This window comes from Myxocyprinus asiaticus, chromosome 38, assembly GCF_019703515.2.
Source record: "Myxocyprinus asiaticus isolate MX2 ecotype Aquarium Trade chromosome 38, UBuf_Myxa_2, whole genome shotgun sequence".
Taxonomy (NCBI): Eukaryota; Metazoa; Chordata; class Actinopteri; order Cypriniformes; family Catostomidae; genus Myxocyprinus; species Myxocyprinus asiaticus.
In genome coordinates this window covers 22,565,307-22,585,509 of record NC_059381.1, presented here as the reverse complement: position 1 = coordinate 22,585,509, position 20,203 = coordinate 22,565,307, and the positions used below count along the sequence as shown (strand labels likewise).

Below are 20,203 nucleotides of genomic sequence, written 5' to 3'. Positions count from 1 at the left end.
GATTACCCAAAGTATTTAACTAATACACCAGCATTTTGAGCTAAAGTCTGGAGATGTACTTGCGTGTCATTGCGTTTCCTTGCGTTGCTTGGTTCTATGGCGTTTGAAGAAAGTTTGTTCCGTCGATGTCTTGGACTCTGTTATGATCGCTGATAGTTTGTTGTCTGTTGTCTCGATTGATGATGAGGTGGGCTTTGAAGCGAGGCCTTCTGCAAGGAAGACTCGTGACTCCTGTTGAGTGTGTGAACCGTAGAGCAGAGAGTGAGAGGCTTCCTCGGGATGAGTCCCAAGTTTTCCTTGGACTCTACATGGCATGGAGGATGAGGAGCTGCAGTGAAGAGCTGAAGACAGGACCAAGAGAGCAGAAGAGAAGAGAAGAAGAGGTCTAAAAGGAGAGACGTTGTTCCTCGGTAGGAAACCTTTGAACTGAAATTGGCTGCACCCCAAGGGTGTACTGAGCCAATCAGAAGTGACTTTTCAGAGTCACATGGTCGACTGGTCTGTCCTTTTCAAAGTTGATTTACCGTCCTTTGTGTGAAGGATCCTTTCAACTCCCTCTCAAAATAGTGAATGTTTAATCATGAACTTTTATATCTTGAAAACGGTGCAAGAGACATGACATTCGTTGTCATCAACATTCTCTATGTAAACAAGCAAGCATTTACATACTAAATATGACACTTTCATAAATATTATACGTGTAAGTAACAACATGTGAATATCCCTGATTACCAATCATACTGGTTAATCCATTGGTTTTACAACATGGATAATACATTACACGTTATGAGAAACCTGATTGTTGGGGTATATTATCAGGTTAAGATTGCCAGATTAAAGATTATAATCATCGATTTATTAGTTATAAGTGATTACAAATCACTACACATATTAATAGGTACATCAGGCTATAATCATTAATTTGTCAGTTATAAAAGTAATCACAGGTCAAAGTAATTTTCAGAATTATCTAGCAAGGCTAGGTTTTGTGTACATTGTGGATTTAAATGCATTCTGTACATTGTAGATTTAACTCAGCGAAGTGCAATGTTCATGGATTCCTTTTAGCTGCGGTTTGCAGAATAATAATCATGATGTCTCGTGATCTGATGAGTCTAAGTGTAGCAAATTGGTTTGTATCGGAGGACAAAACAGTGTGTTCTGAGTCTTTCCCAGGACTTCCAAGGAATGTGTCTTCTGTCTTTTATTGCTTGTGACCTCTGCACCCAGGGGCATCTTTGCAGATGTGTTCTCAAGTCTCTTTTGTTAGTTTCATTGGCCAGATGTGAGCGTCAGCTAGGATTCTTGATGCCAGCTCGAGCAGAGTCTTTTAATTTATGATGTTGAGGAATTCCAGGGTTAGAAGGTTGGGTTTTAAGTCACATGGCTGCAATTCTTATATATGCAATTCTGCATCTAATATCCTACAAGGGTTAGGTTAGGGTTAGTATTGAGTGCAAGTTGTTTATGCCCAATAATCTTACTGGCCTGGTTAATGACTTAACTTGTTCTTTCATTTAACTGTGAGATTTCCATACCATGATACAATGTTAAATTTGAGACCGCTTTCAATCATTGATCTATAAACCATGGTTTAGGGATGTGTACTAGTGTTAAAACTCCTTAATTTCCTTTGGAGAGCAAGACACTGCCTTGCCTTCTCATGGATGTAGTCAACATTACTCTGAGTTTGTCATCAATTATTGTAGCAAGATATTTAACATTTGTGACCTGCTCCACATCCTGCCCCTTTATTCTAATTAGTTTATAAGTGGGGCCTATGCTACCAGCCCTTGTGTAGCTTTCTAAACATAGCTCTATTGCCTTGGTGATATTAAGATATAAAAATATGTTATCAAACCAGGAGACAAGGCTGTCACTGTACTGGAAATAAGATGAGCTGTTCACATCCTCCTGGCAAGAAGCCAGAGCCATATCATCAGCATACTTGAAAAGGGAGAGGTCACTGTCATTGCATTGCAGTTCATTGGTATATATAGAAAATAACTGAGGAGATAGTACACAGCAGCTGTGATATGATGCCATGTCCAATCATGGTGAAATAGTAGCACCACAGTATTGAAGGACAAGAGCAACAAGAGAGTAAAAGAAGTTTGTGAAAGTTTGCAGAGGAATGGGCTCTGCCTTTCAGGGCCAGTGGGATGCATTTTAGCTTAAAAAATGGTAGTGGGAATTGTCCCTTAATATAACAGCCCTGTGGATGATATGTTTGTCACTGACTAAACATTTTACGAATGAGAATTAATGGCACATCACAACAGATGGCAATTTAATGACAGAAGCACTTTTATCTTGTGAAATATGAGAGGGTTCTTTAGCATCCATCTTTCCTCACACAAACACATTGTTCAATCCCTCCTGCTGTGCTGCTGCTGCTTATTCTCACTTGTCATTCTTTTCTTTATCTTTTGTAACCTTTTTGAACTGTGAAGCTCATGCTTCATGTCTTGTTTTTGCTTTCTTTTTTTCCATTTGGCAGCTGGGACCACATATATTTTTGGTAGAGGAGGAGCGCTCATCACGTACACCTGGGCCCCCAATGAACGGCCAAGCACGAGGGCAGACCGGTTGGCTCTGGGCTTCAGCACCCAGCAGAGCGATGCCATCCTGGTGCAGGTGGAGAGCTGCCAGGGCCTTGGAGACTACCTGCAGTTGCACATTGTGAGTATTACAGCTCCATTTTAAAGGTCTTCTTAATTAGGCTATGTATTGTCCTGCATTCCTCTGTATTATTCTAGTGTGTTCATAATTTCAACTCAATTTGCTTAATAACTGTACATCAGAAAGGTTTCTCAAATCCTTTTTGGGATGTTATTGCAGGTTAGACATTGTTGTGTAAGGATAATGTGTTGACCACTGGTCATCTTAGCTGAAAATAAACCCAACAGGGTGGTCAGGAACCTGACATGAAACAAATGGGTCTTGTATCATGCTTAAGGGGTTTATTTTGCAATAATGAATGACTGACTATAGATTAGCCCACTAAATACACAGCTACTTACCACAGGGAAGAATAACTGGACATGAAATACTGATATGAGTTTAAATTATTTTATTATTTAAGAAGAAAAAGACCACAGAGACATTGAACTAGCAAGGTGTAAAACACTGGTTTCAGGGACAATGGAGAAGTATACATGTATAGTACATGAAGTGTACATAATATTGGACTGTAGAATGCAGAATTGATTAACATATTAAATTATTGTCTTTATTCAATAGAATTGTCCACACATTATGGAAATATTATGTTATTCAATTTGGAAATATAATGTATTAATTTAACCTGTTGGATCCATGTGTTAGTGGTTAGTATTGTGCATGTGTGCTACCCATTGAGTTGTGGTGTTAATGCTGGCATCACAGGTTAAAGTCTGGTTTGCCTCATTTACCAATTTCATTCCCCCCTCTTCTCCCCATCATTGTCCTCTCTACTATCCTTGTCAACAAAAGTAACATAAAATGGCAAAAACATTTATTGCTCAACCAGGGGTGCATTTCCCAAAAGCACTGTTAGCCAACTATGGACGCAAGTTCCATAGTTACCAACAATTTGATGATTCCAGAATCCGTAGTTCCAACAAAAATTTGCAATCAGCATTGCAAAGATGTGTGGTTTGATCTTCCTTCTAGAACTACACTTACACATTAATTTGCTGTGTGGACATCATTTGACTTTGCTGAGGCTTCTTTTGTTGAATGTGTGGACATCATTTGACTTGGCTGGGGCTTCATTTATTCCATATATATCTTTCATTCTATCAAGACTTTGACCATGCTTACATGCACTTAAGAAAACTGCTTATTCCGGGGGTTTTCAGAAAGCAGCGTTCTGAAACATCATGTAAACATAAATTCAGCCATTTAAGGGATTAAAAGCTGTTAAGAGAAAACTATTTAACACACATGGCTTTTGTCGGAGAACACAGCTTATGTGTCCATGTTAACGCATAAGAGAATTTCTTATGCTTTTGAAGAGTGTGCATGTGCGTATGTGCTCAAGTGCATCGGAGGAACCCCGAAGTCTGATGTAAAGGGAAATCCCACTATTGCAGCGCAATGCATTTGTCGCATTTAAATAGTGTACGAAGCCTTCGTGTCTTCAGCAGCTTTTGCGCATTAAACAGCTTTCTGGAGTATATGTGTAAATGAGCTATTATGAATTAATATCCCCAGAAGTTATTACTCCACCCCCTGCGAATCGTCAGTAACGGCAGCTCTAATTGTTGAGCCAAAGTGGTTTGAACGACGGATGTGTGACATAGTTACTGCTGTTTTGGAAAACAGTCATCAGTAGCTAGTTCATTTCTCTAATGATGCATCATACTATGCAGTGAGTTACATAGTTGTATGGGAAATGCACCCCAGGATAGCATCTTTTAAAAGCGAGAGGTCCAACTAGACTTGATACAGAGCTGATAATTAACACTAACATCGTGGAATTTTGAAACAAGATACATTCTGCTCTGATAAAACTGTAGTATGCATTTTGTCTGGAGGCTTTGATTCGAGCAGTGGTGCTGATGTAGTCTTTGCTGTTGCCATTCACTCAGTTAGGGGATGTCAAGAACTGCTGATAGGGAAACTGATGCAAAATGACTTGGATAAAAATCTTTAGTCGAATCATTTCAGTGAATGCTTCAGGGTTTCCAGACATATCAGGCTATGTTCATGGTTCAAACCGTGAAAATAAGCTATGTCAGTTGTCCCTGATAAGATCCAAAGACTACACCCCCAGAGTATGCCCCCCCACCCCCACTTTTTTTTTTCTCAGATAGGAGGTTATAAAAAATTATTAAATCAATCTTTGCTGCACAGTTTATAAAGAAAACATCACATCCGTTCATATTAAGTTACCCATTTAAACAACATAGTATGACGGTAGATCGAGCTTGTAAATGCCTCGTTGACCTCTTGGCTTATTTCTTGCAATTATATTTCAAGGGAGTAAAAAAGATGCATTTTAATAAGGTTCCTCTGAATGAATAATTAATTCAGCGTGAACTGTCGACTTTCACACTGTGAGCCTCCATGGCAGCGCAGCCATAAACAGTCTGAGAGCAGCTGCTCTGCCAGACACAGACTAGGGCTTGTTTTTAGAAACTCCTTCTCATCGTAGGCACAAAGTACAAGAGCCACCCTTTCTGTGGATTAAAGGATGGATCTGTGTAGGATGTTTCAGATCCTCTCTGATGGCCTCTTTTCTAATTTCTCTGTGCTGAAATCTATTGCTGGGCAATATAGCTTTAAAAAATTATATATCTTTCAGACTTTTGATGGATGATATTTGATGGATCTCCGAGTATTTGCTCTAAAAATGCTTAATGGGTTAGTTCACCCAAAGATGAAAATTCTGATGTCATTCTGAAACCGTATGACTTTCTTTCATCTGTGGAACACAAGAGGAGAAATTTTAAAGGATTTTGACACTACTCTTTTTTCCATACAATGAAAGTGAATGGTGAATGATACCTTAACATTCTGCCTAATTTCTCTTTTTGGGTTCCCCGGAAGAAAGAAAGTAATTTGGAACCAGTGTTGGGTGTAATCCAACTATTTACTGTAATCTAATTACTGTAGCCAAAAAAGTAGTTTAATGCATTACATTTTAAATTCTTGTAATCAGATTACTTTTAAGGACATTATAGGGTTATGCTTATTTCTAAATAATATTATTTATGTAGAATACATGAATTATGGCTCCGTAACGAGTCACTGTGAAGGAGAAATGTTAGGTGCTGAGTGTATGACTTGTGTGTAACAATGAACAAGAAAGAAATATACACATTATTTGAATTTGTTGAGGGGAAAAGTGTTTTAGAAAGTAACTAAATGCAAAGTAAATAGTTATGTGATTTATTTTTATTTTTAAATGAAGTAATTAGTAAAGTAATCTGATTATAAGTTTAGATAAATAATTAGTAATTTTTTGTGGGTTATATTTTTAACCAATTTACCCAAAACTGTTTGGAACAACTTGTTCATTTTTAAGTTCCCTTTAAAGAGTACTTTAAATCAGAGGAACAATAATTTAAACCAAACAGCCACTGATGTTTAATGTAAAACCTAAAACACAGTAAAAAATCTATTTAAAATAGTTAAGCCATGTTTGACACCTTGCTCTCACTAACTAACACTTTTTTTTACTATTTTTATGTATATTCTCCAAGAAAGCAATGCATAGTAATAAACATCAATATTTACCAACATATATTTTTTATAAAACATTATATTATATAACAAATGCCACATTGACACTTCTGTGGACATTATTGAGTGATAACTGACAATGTGTGTGAGTGATTGATGCAAATGATTTGAAACAGACAGAGTGATTCATGGAAAGGAATCGAACTTGCCAACTCTAATGCCGTTTTGCTGCTCAAATTTAACACTCTCACACTTGCAACTCGCAAGACAAGGAAGGATCACAAAAGTAGTCTAATGACTTGGTCTTTAGGAAACTTAATGGCCAAATAATAAGCGCATCTTGATAATAATAATCATCATCTTGATATTCACAATGCTGTTTAATTTTATATTGCCACCAAAATCATCACAATATGGTATCTATGGAAAAATCTCCTTCCTCAGCTTGTCTGTCTAAGTGATGGCACCAGCCTTGATTACAGTGCCCCCAACTGCTTGTGATTTGGCTTGTGCAATAAATAATTTTTGGTTGTATATAAAACGAGTCTGTAAACTTTATGATAGACATAAACAGCGAGTTATGAAGGAGAGGCGTGGCAAATAACATGAAAGGTTTCATGCTGCTTTGAAGACAACTCCGCTTACACCTCAAAATTTGTCCTTCATGTAGCAGGATTTACTTGCGCTTGTAAATTACAACCAAGGACAGATAATCCAATTGGTCTTGAGCATGACAGATGTGTAGAATGACTCACTACGGTGACCGTTGCAGAGCCCAGCGGCCCTTAGGCAGCTGACTTCAGGGTTTTCCCTCTCTCTTTTCACCTACATCTCATCCCTCTATCTCACCAGTGATGTTGCCTGGGTTTAGAGATGGCTGGCATCATTTATTCACCCATGGAGTCTGAGGTTTGATGATAACTGAGTAGAAACAGCCCAGGCTGATGAATGTGACAGAGCCAGGGGTTGTTACTGCTTGTAATGAATAGCACACTCATTTTGAATTCCGGGTTGGTGTGTATCGATCTGAAGCAGGTTCTGGCCTCCTCCATATTGCTGGCATCATACATCGAGGGTGCCCTAGGGTTCACCTGCCCACCTGTCAGGGGCATAGAGTGATGGATTAATAGAGCTTTATGGTCTTAGTGGCCACGTTAACAGAACACCCAGCACTCTTTGAGAGAGAAGGGGTGCCACCCATACTGTGACCCATTTGTTGTGACCTCTACATGGCCAGGTATGTGAACTTGTGGCCCTGGTGCCCTCTGCCAGCTGGCACAAACATCAAAACGAGAATCCAGACAGAATGGCAGATGCCTCAGTAGCCATTTGCTGCCATACTTACCTATGTGTTTCTGTCTGTTTACATTGGTACATGATTACAATACTGAAACAATGCTGTTCTGCTAGACTTGACCTGTTTTTTGTGTCTGTCTGTGTTTTGAATCATGCAGTATATACTCAGAGATCTTACGTTTAGGCTTAAAGGAGTAGTTCACCCAAAAATGAAGCTTTTGTTGTCAAATACTCACCCCAAGTATTATTTTATTTCGTGAAACACAAAAAGAGATCTTAGGCAGAATGTCTGAGCAGTCCTTTTCCATATAATGTTAGAGGATAGTGATCTGAAATGCCAAGCTCCAAACAGGCAGCGTAAAAATTTCATAAAAGTAGTCGATATGTCTGGTGCACTATATTACAAGTCCATACGATAGCTACGACAATAATGGTGTTTTTTGGTATGGAAATTATAATATAGAGCAAGGGGAAGATTATCAGTTCATTTTTGGGTGAACTATTCCCTTAAGTTAAAGGCTAAACAGCCACAGCCCAGATGTGTCCAATATATTAATCTACATTCATCACACATTTCTCCTACAATTGAAATAAAATAAAAAAAATATTCCATGTTAGTGTTAGGAAGTAGGGCTGTCAATGGATTACAACTGTTATTAAATTATTTACATGATGTGCCGATTAATTAATCGAATTAAATGCATATCAGTATTTACTGAGACAGGCCCCCAAATAAAGTTAATTTATTATATAATAATTAAAACCATGTAATATAATATATAATAAATATAATTTAAATAATTCAAATACATTACATCATAAAGATATATTGTGTCAGCAGATAAGCATTTAGACAATACAAAAAGTTGCTTTAAGAGTCGAGATATTGTTTGTTTTATTTCCATACCATTTAACTGTTATTGGCCTACTTCTTTCTGTGCTGTTTTTAATTGTTGGTCTATGTAATCATGTGACACATGGACGCTTTTGGAGCATCTTACTTTGGTTTCATCTCTCAATAGTTTCCAGAATCTCTAGTCAAAAGTACTATGTTTTTAGGACGTTGTGTCATGTTAAACATAGTTTTTTACATTTTAAAAAAGCGCATCTCAAAATCCCTGCATTCTGTTATGCTCGGTCCAGCTGTCTTTGAGTGCAGAAGCGTGTCTGAAAGACTGTGTGGCATGCTCGTTGGTTTGATGAGGCGGGAGCTCCAAACTGCAGGCAAAAATATACAGAGCCCCTAACATAACCCTTTCCCTAAAACTAACCGTGTGTGGAAGTGTTGCCCCTTTTGGAGCTTGCCCCACCCCCATTTGGAGATCTCTAGGCTGCAGCTAAACCTAACTGGCACAGCTGGAGTGCTGACTGCCCCCTACTGACACAGATGTGGTACATCTGGCTTGAATTGCTTGGATGGTAGGAACATTCCTTATTACGGAAATTATGTTCGAGTTGGGGGCATGATTAATTACATTAATTTTTTAACCCGTTGTTTTTTGTATAATTAATCACACTAAATTAACGTGTTACATCGAAATCCCATAGTTAGAAGGTTATAAATTCCCATGACCTGCAAAGGCTTTTAGAGTTTTCGACAGGACATATAGCTAACAGTGATGTTACAAAAGACATCCATCACATCATTCACAGTTAAAAAGATCTGTGGCAATATAAAATAAGAAACAGGAGAGCCTCCCACCATGTGTTTGTCTAATAGGCAGATTAAAATGGCCTTCGTCAATCACAGCCTGGTGTAAGCCTCCATCATTAAGCAACTTTAGAAAGCACCCTGTGGCAAAGGCCATGTCTATGGAAGGCCATTCATAGTAGAGCACACAAGAACAGTTTAACTCTCTTCTTACAATATTCACATAGACCTATTTGGCTGCCAGATGGATTAAGGCATAGTTTGTCTTAGTTGTTCAGTTGGTTACTTCTGAGTTGTATCTTACCAGCCTTTACCAAGAACACAAAACAGAAGCATTTTATAAATTAGCATCCTCTTCATCACATTTATTTCTGTACAATGTGCCAACAGGACTACATGCGAATAGGTACGTGTCACCTATACTGTGCTAAATGAACTTTTTGCCACACCTGCCAATGACAAATGAGTTGAGAAAATATACCAGACATAAATATTCTTTATCATCTGTGAAACTGTATTTTGCACTATTTTTATTAAAATTATAATAATTATTATTTTGCTTTTTTTAACAGCACAAGCTTGTTGAGCTAGTCTCCATCACCTGTTACAAAAACGTGAGGATTTTGTTTGTCATAATTTCGTTTTGGTGACTTAATTAGAGGAATATTCCACATATTTGTCACAACATGGAGTTCTGGAGGGAAAAAAAATAACAAACATTTGGCATGTTAGATTAACTTCTGATGGTTAATTTTCCATTCACATCACTTACATCAGTGAGTGTCAGACTATCATTCTTACTTTTCGATTTAAATCATGTAATATGTTGCAATTCCTAATAGAGTTACCAGCCACTGCCAAGTAACTCTTTTTATTTACTCACCAAAGACGATTTTTTCCATGCATTTGGCACTTGGTTAGTGTTAATTTTGGACACTGTACATAGCTATTCCCTATGGTATTTTTCATAAGCCCATTGTGGCTTGTCTCATTGCAGCCACTCCAAAGCTCAATTAGTGTGCGTCAGACCATCCATCTCATATTTGACTGGTGGAGGTGCACTCTGGCTATGGGCCAGGGGCGCCAGCACACCTCAGGGAAATTATTCTTTTTTTGCAGTGTGTATCCCCTAGACAGATGTGCCATGATTAAAAGGAGGAGGAAAAAACTATCAAAAGCCAGTGTCTAGCGTGATAATTAAAGGTGCAATTGTTGAGAAATGCGTAGACTAGAAGCCTTAGAGCTGAAGTCTGTAATTTCTGCGGCACTAGTGTCACCAAATGGAATCTGGAAAAATATTCTAGAAATCTCCTCCCATCTTCAGTTGGTTGTACAAACAGTCCTACTCCAAACTCAAACCACTGGTCGAGCCAATGTTACTTTGTCATGCTGGTCGGGGTGCTCAAACAAACAGGGATGATTTGATAGCGCTACAGAGCCACATTGTCCAGCTATTAGGTGAAATCAACCTATAAATAGTTTACTTATGGTTGACTCTGCATATTAATCTGGGATTTGAAAAATAATTTTAACATTGAAAAATGACACACATCATTTTCTGTATGTTGAGTGCTAATGAAAAAGTAATACTTGTTCAGCAAATGTTCTTGTCTTTCTGCCCACTGAACCATAACATGTTGGATTATGCATTAGTGAGTCTTTAGTGGGATTACTTTAGCAAAACAATCTTTGATGTGTGAAGTGGACATAGATTATCCAAAAGGACAGTTAGCAGATATACAACGAGGTCCAAAAGTCTTAGGCCATTTTAAAAATCTGGATTCAAAATTAGGGAATCAAATTCTAATACAAACCTGGAACAAAGAAACATTTTGACGTAAAATTAATTTATATTTTAGATTCTGCACTATTTCTAGGTCACTAATCAAATCAGATTTTCTTTTTTCCATTGAAGCACACAAGATGCTCTTTTTTAACTTTCTCAAATTATGCTGAACAACTGGATCATCGGGTTTTGTGCCAGTTTATGTAGCCCATTGCAGCTCAAGTGCGTGCTGTCATTAAAGAGCACCTATTATGGTTTTTCAAATATTACCTTTCATGTAGTGTGTTATATAACTGTTTGTGAATGTAAAAAAAGTCTGCGAAGTTTCAAAAATCAAAGTGCACAAAATATGGAGTTATTGACACCCCAAAAAAAGAACCGATTCTGAACACCTGAAACAAGTTGTTAGTAATTCCAGACTTACTTCCTGTACTAACCTATGTAATTTGGTAACAAAAAACCCACCTCTGGTCTGTTTACATGTACAGCCAGTGCACGCTGTTAGCCTGTTAGCTGTTATTACTCACGTTATTGTCAAACTACATATAAACTTACCACTGAGAAAAGTCCTGTTCTCGTCGTGCTTGCGATGGTGGTTTGGGTTGATCTTCCGATGTATCACTATCGGACTCGGGCTCAAATTGGTAAGGTAAAACAGAAATTTTTTCAGACGGAGCTGAAACTCGGATATGGTAGTGGCCGTTTCCTTTCTGACACGCACTGTAAGCGGTAGACCAATCACAACAGACTGGGACATCTGACCAATCAGAGCAGAGTAGGCTCTCTGAAAGGAGGAGTTTAGAATGAATCCTTTAGAACGGATCATTGAACGAGTCGTTTGAGACACTGGGAAAAAAAGGTAATACTGCAATTTAAATTATGAGCAAATGAAAGTGTTTTTTGACCTTGGATGCATGTAAATCTATTGTATGAGACCTTTAAAACAAAATTAGGCCCATTTAAAAACCACAATAGGTGCACTTTAAAGCAAAAGAGGGACATACTAAATACTAAGAAATTCTGAAATTCATGTACAATTTTTTTTCACTCAACCTTTCACTTCAATTGTTATGCTGATAATATCATGTGTAATGGGGAAAAAAATGCTAAATAGTATTTTCACTAGTGGTCTCAGACTTTTGTAACCCACTGTACCATAAAGAAAGTTTAGTATGCAAGACATTGACAGAGGTGTTTTGCGGCATGCTGAACGACAAGTCTTTTTGACCTCTATTTTCAAATGAGCCAGATTCTCAAAATGAAGGCTGAATTTGATCATAATCAACCATGAAGAAGATAATAACACACAAACGCAGCTCTAGTGTGTTGTTCTTCGAGCTTTGTGTCCCATTTGTCAAGCAGTTTGAGGGAGCTCAGTCCCTTGTCAGTGGGAGAGATGACAATTGATTTATAAATTTGCTTTGATAAATTGTGCAGCAGGGCTGCGTGCTTCTAGTGCTAAATCTAGCGAGGAGGAGGAACACAGGCCTTTGCTGCCTTCCTGTTTATTAGCAACTTCCTGAAAGACTTCATGCTCTATACATTTTACATGAGATATTTTCAGCTGCTCCAAATTAATGTGGATGCATTTGGCACTGAAGGAAATACATCTTGAGTTTGGAGGATCTGGGGTTTGGTAGTGCGCCTCAGTTCACTTAACCGTGACACGAAGACTGCAATGAGAAGTGTTTCGCATGCAATTGATGGATTACCTTTGCCTTTGAAACGCTTCTTTCAACATGTCTAGGACATATGTCAAGATGTCTCCAGAACATATTCCAGTAAAATACTGTATGTGCATCACTTTTTTAGGGTCTTATTAAATTGAAGTTGTGAAGTTGTGAACATTTATCATAAAAATGTAAGTAATTTTAAAGTGATTTACATTGATTTATCTGTGATGTAGATTGGTTTTATTATAAGCACATACTGTACAGCTATGCTTATAACACTTGCAGAATATGCAAGATGTTTTTTTTTATTTTTATAAATGGCATTAAAATGGCTGTAACACATTCAGTGGAAAGGAGGAGGCGAGAACCGGCTTAACAATATAAATGATAGTTTAATGATAAACTTAACCAAAAAGACAAACACACACAGGTGTCGGACAGCTGTCCGTAACTCTCTCTCTGTCGCACTGCCATCTCCGGTCGGCCTTATCCCTCTCGGGCTTAATCAGGCTTATTAGGGGCCGGGTGTGCGGAATCACGATCCGGCCCTGCCACAATGGCATTTTGTTTTTTACTTAGTGCTGCCCTTATGATGCTATTTACACAACAGATATTTACATAAACACTCACTGAGTACTTTATTAGGAACACTATGGTCCTAATCAAGTGCCCAAATGGTCTTCTGCTGTTGTAACCCATCCGCCTCAAGGTTCGACGTATTGTGCATTCTGAGATGCTATTCTGCTCACTACAGTTGTACAGAGTGGTTATCTGAGTTACCGTAGCCTTTCAGTCCATTTGAACCTGAAGTCTGGCCATTCTCCGTTGACCTCTCTCATCAACAAGGCGTTACCGTCCCCAAAACTGTCACTCACTGTTGTAAGGAATTAGCTTTAATAAGAGAATTATGATTAATTCACTTATTGGAGTAATATTATTCTCATGGCTTATTGAAAATAATATTACACATATTTAGGTATAGCTTTGAAGCAAAATCTTTTAAAAACAGGGATGAGATTATTTATCAAATTATACCACAGTCAAATTATCTCTGAATACAGACAAACGTTATTGCTATTCTAAACATAAACTAATCTAACACATACAACATGAAACAGGTTGGTGAGTAGTGACAGAATGTGAAATAAATGATCAGTACAGAGAAAATGAACTTTATGGAGTCTGTTGACAATGCCTTAAGAACCATTTATCCTTCTTTGAGTCTGCATCGATTTGCAATCGGATTACCCAAAGTATTTAATTAATACAACAGCACTTTGAGCAAAAGTCTGGAGATGTACTTGCGTGTCATTGCATTTTCTTGTGTTGCGTCCTTTGTGTTGCTTGGTTCTTTGGCTCTTTGTAGAAAGTTCATTCCGTCGATGTTTTGGACTTCTGTTATGATCGGATGGTTATTATCTGGATGAAGCGAGGCCTTCTGCAAGAAGGACTTGTGACTCCCGTTGGATGTCTGAACCATAGAGCAGAGAGTGAGAGGCTTCCTCGGGACTTTTGTGTCCCAAGATTTCCTTGGACTTTGCATGGCACAGAGGATTAGGAAGAAGCAAGAGAGCCGAAGAGAGGATTCCAAGAGAGCAAAGCAAGAGAGAAAATAAGCCAGCATTTACACACTAAATGTGACATACTTTCATAATTATTACACGTGTAAGTAACAAAACATGAAAATCCCTGATTACCAATCATACTGGTTAATTAATTGGTTTTACAACATGGATAATACATGTTATGAGAAACCTGATTGTCGGGGTATTTTAACAGGTGAAGCCTTGAATAGTACAAGATTTAAAGATTATAGTCATTGATTTATTAGTTAGAAGTGATTACAAATCACTACACATGTTAAAAGGTACATCGGCTATAATCATTTATTTGTCAGTTATAAAAGTAATCACAGGTCAAAGTAATTTTCAGAATTATCTAGCAAGGCTAGGTATTGTGTACATTGTGGATCTAAATGCATGCTGTACATTTTACAGGGCTGACTCAGTGAAAGTACAACATTTATGGATTCCTTCATGGGTCTCCAATTTTATGCATTTAAGGTCACAGTGTCTTACTTGGCCATTTGGTCTAACAGAGGGTTTAAGTTTGTGGAACAAAGAAGGGTTGTCCATATGGGTTAGCTCTGTCATTACAAACCCTAATTTGAGATTAAGCAGGAATGGTAGAGACGGTCTCCTTCAGCAATTTAGGCGCCATGGATTCGTTTTATGACTCTCTAACGGCTTGGTGGGAGCTCTCTCTCTGATCTGTGGAATTTGGTGTTGTGTTCATTTGATGGTTTTGTTCGTGGATAATCCTACAACATAAACTGAAGCTCCTGACCTGTATCTGCGTGATTTTATGCATTGCATTGCTGCCACTCGTTTGGCTGATTAGATAATCACATGAATACGTACGTGTACTGGTGTTTTTAATAAAGTGCTATGTGAGTGTATTTCCACGAGACAAATACTAACACAATTTACACAAAGTATCCTGTTCAAAAGTTACATACACTTGGTTATATTTAAAGGGATAGTTAACCCAAAAATTTTAATTCTATCATCATTCACTTACTCTTATGTTATAATTTCTTCTGTGGAACACAAAAGGAGATGTTAGACAGAATGTTAGTCTCAGGCCACATCCACACTAATATGTTTTAGTTTGAAAACATATATTTTTCTCTACGTTTTGGCCTTCCATCTACACTGATGGCGTTTTTGACAGTGAAAACTGAGCTTTTTGAAAACGCTCTCCCAAGTAGATAAATTTGAAAATGCTGTCTTCCCATTGTAGTGTGGACAGAGAAAATGGAGATATCTGGAAATGATGATGTATTTGTTGTCATGTGGCACAGTGATCCATTCAACCCAAAACAATCAAGATGGCGGCCCATGTTGTAGCGGTGTTGTTGTGCCTGTTATTCACTTTGATGGCGATGTTAAATGTTACTTTGTACAGCCTACACATTGAATTCCTTCAAAGGCGATGGGAAGTGTACTCGAAATTACCATCCAGCAGCGGAACACAAGGACAATTGCGTTTCAGGCCGTACATGGAATGGCGACTTTTCGCATGCGCAGAAAGGGATTTAAGCGTTATATGTTTCAGTATGGACAGAAAACTTTTGGAAAACACTTGAAATTTATTCTTATAAGATAAACTTATGAAAAAAGGTGTCTGTAAACTTATGAGTACAATTGTAGGTAACTAGACTTAAAGAATAAGCTCTTGTCCCCTGTGCCATATTTGTAAACTCTGACCTTTTTTACACTGCCTCGCCAAACACCCCAAATCAGTGATGCATGAATTCTTATTTTCATCTTTCTATGAAAACGAGCTCTGTGTTCCTCATTTTGCGAAATGCCATGTGCTGTGTTAATTTTATAGTATACTTCTTTGGAAATGTCATAACACAACACTGTTACACAATCAGGATCTCTACATAAGAGCCATAACAAATGTATAATCCCAAACAAATGATTCATGGGAACATCCACCTCTCTGTCTCATCACATTTTCTGGAGTGATCAGATTGCTGGGAATCAGCCAGAATGTTGCTTCTCTTCCGCATGTTACAAATATAAGAATACTCCCAGCCTGTGTTTTGCTTTATATTGCTTGTTGTGATGGTGGTGTGAGAGTGTTTGTGTATGCATGTGAGTGTGTGTGGGTGTGAACGGTTCTTCTCGCTGTCACTTTTACATTGACAGAGTGGCTTTGTGAAACCTGTGGCCGCAGTCTCTCCTCCGCAGTGGATACTCCATATCAAACTCTCTTAACAGAAGCTATTGCACAGCGAATACTCAGTGAACAAGACATAAGTGACCCTGTTGACACTTTAGATGTCTCGTCCCACCCATGTACTCCACAGTCCTGTGCTTCACCTTACAACTGTAGCATCCCAAGGTATAAGCAACTCATCATTTAAAGTAGTTCAACTAAAATCAAGCTACCCATTTGTAGTAGAAGTAGTTACTATAAAAAGTAGCGAACTACATTGAACCTATTTAAAGACATATTCAATAATACTTGTGTTTGTTGTTCTGACACTTAGCGGCATAAAAGCAGCAACCCGTTTAAACAGAAGTTCTCAGTTACCAATATAGTTTAAAAAATTTGTTATTCACAGTTAGCCATGATTAATATATTTTACAATTGAACGCATCCACTTTCACGGGATTAATGAAATAAAACAGGCAATATTCATCTGATAATGTGATCTCAACATGGTGGCACTCATGAATGTGCTCCCAACTCCATATGTAGAATAAAGCAGCGTTTTCTCTAAGACTGATATGACTAGAGTCCTCATCTCATATGAGATAACATAATTTAAAAAATATTTTTCAAAAACACTAATCTACTATTATTATTTCTTCCTGTTTAAAAGTTTAGCATTTGGCAAAAAAACAAGACAAAAAAGTCACAGAGTGCACCTTTTAGTGTGTAATAAAAATAAAAAATAATATATATATATATATATATATATATATATATATATATATATAATAACAATAAGTGGTCGACCAATTTGCATTTATCAAAGGTCGATACTGATATCTAGAGAGAAGGATGGCCAATGGCTGATATAAATGCTGATAAACATACTACAATTTAACAACAGCAAATCAGATGTACACGTCATTTCTAAAGTGAAACAAACACTTATTTTATGCAATTCTTACTCAAATTTGCATGAATGTGAAAAAAAAAAAACAGAAATTGTTGACTATCATTCACAAGTCTATTGGTAGATTTTGAAACTGACACAAGGGGAATTGACCAAGCAAACACGGTTATCAGCCAATGCCGATAATCGCAAAATGGGCAAATATCAGCTGATTACTTGGCCTGGCCGATACAGTATATCGGTTTATTATATCTGATGATGTAATCCATAATTTTGTCAGTATTTTTCTGGTACAAAATCAATGAGGGTTTTAAAATAAATTTAATTATCTCACTAAGGGTGACAGCATTAAACTTGAACTGAAAGCAATACATTTACAAATAATAAAAAAGTTAAAAAAAACTAAAATACACCCACAATAAATAATTTCACTATAAACCAGATCTAAGGAACCTAGAGACTTTTGTACAGGGACTTGAATTGTGAATTGTTGTTTTGAAATGGCTCAATTATGAACCATTCGAACAAACTGATTCACCAGAATATATTGCTTCGGTCCAAAGCTTAGGGTTGTCAAATATTCGCCACACAAATACAGGATGTATGGACACTGGAAACCCTATCAATGCTATGTATGAGAGAGATGACAGGAGAGCATGTTTGATTATTGCCTCAGTTAGCTCGGCTGTAAGGCAGTGTGCACAATGTAGCATTTTGTCACACTACACAGATTAACTGTTGGGAAAAGTAGCGCATTACTTGAATAACTACACTACTGTTGTGCTACTAAAAATTGTAGTTAAGTTAGTAGCATCACTACATTTAGTAAGTTACTCCCCAACACTGCGACCTGACCAATCATCTTCCAGCACTTCAAACTGCATTAGCTCTGCCATCCTTTCAGATTCAGCAGAAACAGCTGAGGCTAAAATAATAAAGATGTGCCGCCTCAGTTTCCAGTCTGTGGGCCGTGTGCCGGCAGATGATTTATTGTTGTCCGATATTCAGGGCAACTGTCAGAACCCGCTCTGCCATAGCCTCTAACTGCGCTCTGAATGCGCAATGGCACGCCTTTGGGGAATGCGATTTTTGCCTGGGGCAGTTCTGCAGAGTTGCATTGGTGTGCATAAAGGACGCTGAGAGGGGGAAATAACACAAGGTGACATTCAACATCCTCCCTGAAGTGAATGAGATTATCTGATGGTGTTTTTCACTGCAGGAGCTCATGTATGTAGTTTCATTTAGACTCTGAATGAGAGAATGATAAAATAATACCATGTGTGTTATGAAAGAACTGTAATTTAGTGACAGTATATTACAGTAGATTCATTAGTGGTACTTGCTGAGGCAAGCATCACTATTAATGTTGTTCATACCTAGAGTTATGGATTTGAACAAACCAGTAACCCTTATTATTAAACTTCAGTATGCATCTCATTCTGCACTGTTTGTGCTACAGATATTAATAAGTCAAACCATGTCATGTGTTGAGAAGAGGTGCGCTAGTAGTTTTCTAAGCAATCTAATATACAATTTTCACCTGGCGGACCATAAAACAGGCAGAGAAATCTCATATTTGCATTGAAGGAGAAACTTTAGGGACTAGAATATCATAGAGACTTGAGGGTGAGCTCTTTCAGCTTAGGCCAGTGAGTAACCACTCTGGCAACTGCCTAGAACATTCTAGCAATGCTCTGGCAACCACCCTAGCAGCACTTCCTAGTAGCATGCTAACATCACTAGCAACTCCATAGCAACACCCTGGCAATCATCCACAACACTCTAGCATTGTGGAATTTTTCCTGTTTTTTGGTGTGGTTTGGTTGAAATGTAATGTTTTCTTCAGTGTACAAGGAATCGCATGAAATGCCAGAATGTTTTACGCAAGACTTGAATCTCTTTTTGAAAATCCGTTTTTTATTTGCGGGAACATGAATGTACAGTGACAGCTCAGTGATTGAAGCAGCCCCTCCTCAGAACTCTTCCCGGTCCCTAGCCGCTCACCTCAACATGCATTTCTGCCTTTCCTCAATGCAATATTAACATGTCCTGCAATAGGAACAGGCCACAGGGCTGCTTTTGCTTGCAGCATCTTAACCCATATGCATGCAGCAATAGAGATGTGCCTTCAGGCTAGATTCATCACAAGTCCTCCAGCCTCTGCTTAGACTTTAATTAGACTTTCTTCTCTTCTTCTGCTGTTGCACTAAGGATAGCATCCCTTCATCCCTTTGTCTTCTCTAATCCTCTCGCTTGAATTTCAATAACTTACTGGAGCCTCATTTGTTTCGTACAAACTATATTTTTCTTTTGAATCACACTTCTGAATGGGTCTCTTGGAAGCTTGGCTCATTTACACAGAAACAAACTGGGCACTTCAGTCAAGCCTCGCCATTCTTGAGATTGTTTCTTTCGTAGAACTGTTGACTGTCTTGTTGTTTGAGGCCATTTCATTCTGCACATCAGGAGTTCTGAATCAGCCTAGTGACTCAGTACACTGTTGGTCAGCAGCATATGTTGTGTTTTGGATGCTGGTGTGCTGCTTTCCCTACCAGGATTTTTAAAGATACAGTACACCCAAAAATGAAAATTCTTTCAGACACCAATCACTTTTATTGCATCGGGGGAAAAAAAGATAAAGAGGCTAACCTTCTGCCTAACATCACCTTTTTTGTGCCATGGAGCAATGGCACTCATATGGGTTTGGAACAACATAAGTGTGAGTAAAGGATGATAGAATCTTAATTTTTAGGAACTATTCTTTTAAAAACGCAGAGCCTAAATGGCAACTTCCTTCTCCTTGAACCAAATGACAAGAAGGGCAACTAATAATGATGCAAAAAGGAATTGTATTATTTCATATAATAGAGCAGTTAATAACTTTTTATTCAAGCGGGCCCCTGTGTCATATCTGTGCTACACACAACAACAGCACAGCTCATTAAGAGGAAAGTACCAGAACAGTGTATTGTGGCAGGCCGAGCGGA

The 20,203-nt window shown here is 38.0% G+C and overlaps 1 protein-coding gene across 9 annotated transcripts in view; it reads left to right on the top strand.

Annotated features, from left to right (window-relative positions):
- Nucleotides 1–20,203, top strand: part of LOC127428483 (neurexin-2-like) — a 574,215-nt gene that overhangs the window by 495,720 nt on the left and 58,292 nt on the right. For all 9 annotated transcript variants that reach the window (XM_051676890.1, XM_051676894.1, XM_051676891.1 and 6 more), the window contains one exon: nucleotides 2,501–2,682. In XM_051676890.1, coding sequence (XP_051532850.1) covers nucleotides 2,501–2,682 — 182 coding nt within the window. The remainder of the gene's footprint in view (nucleotides 1–2,500; nucleotides 2,683–20,203) is intronic.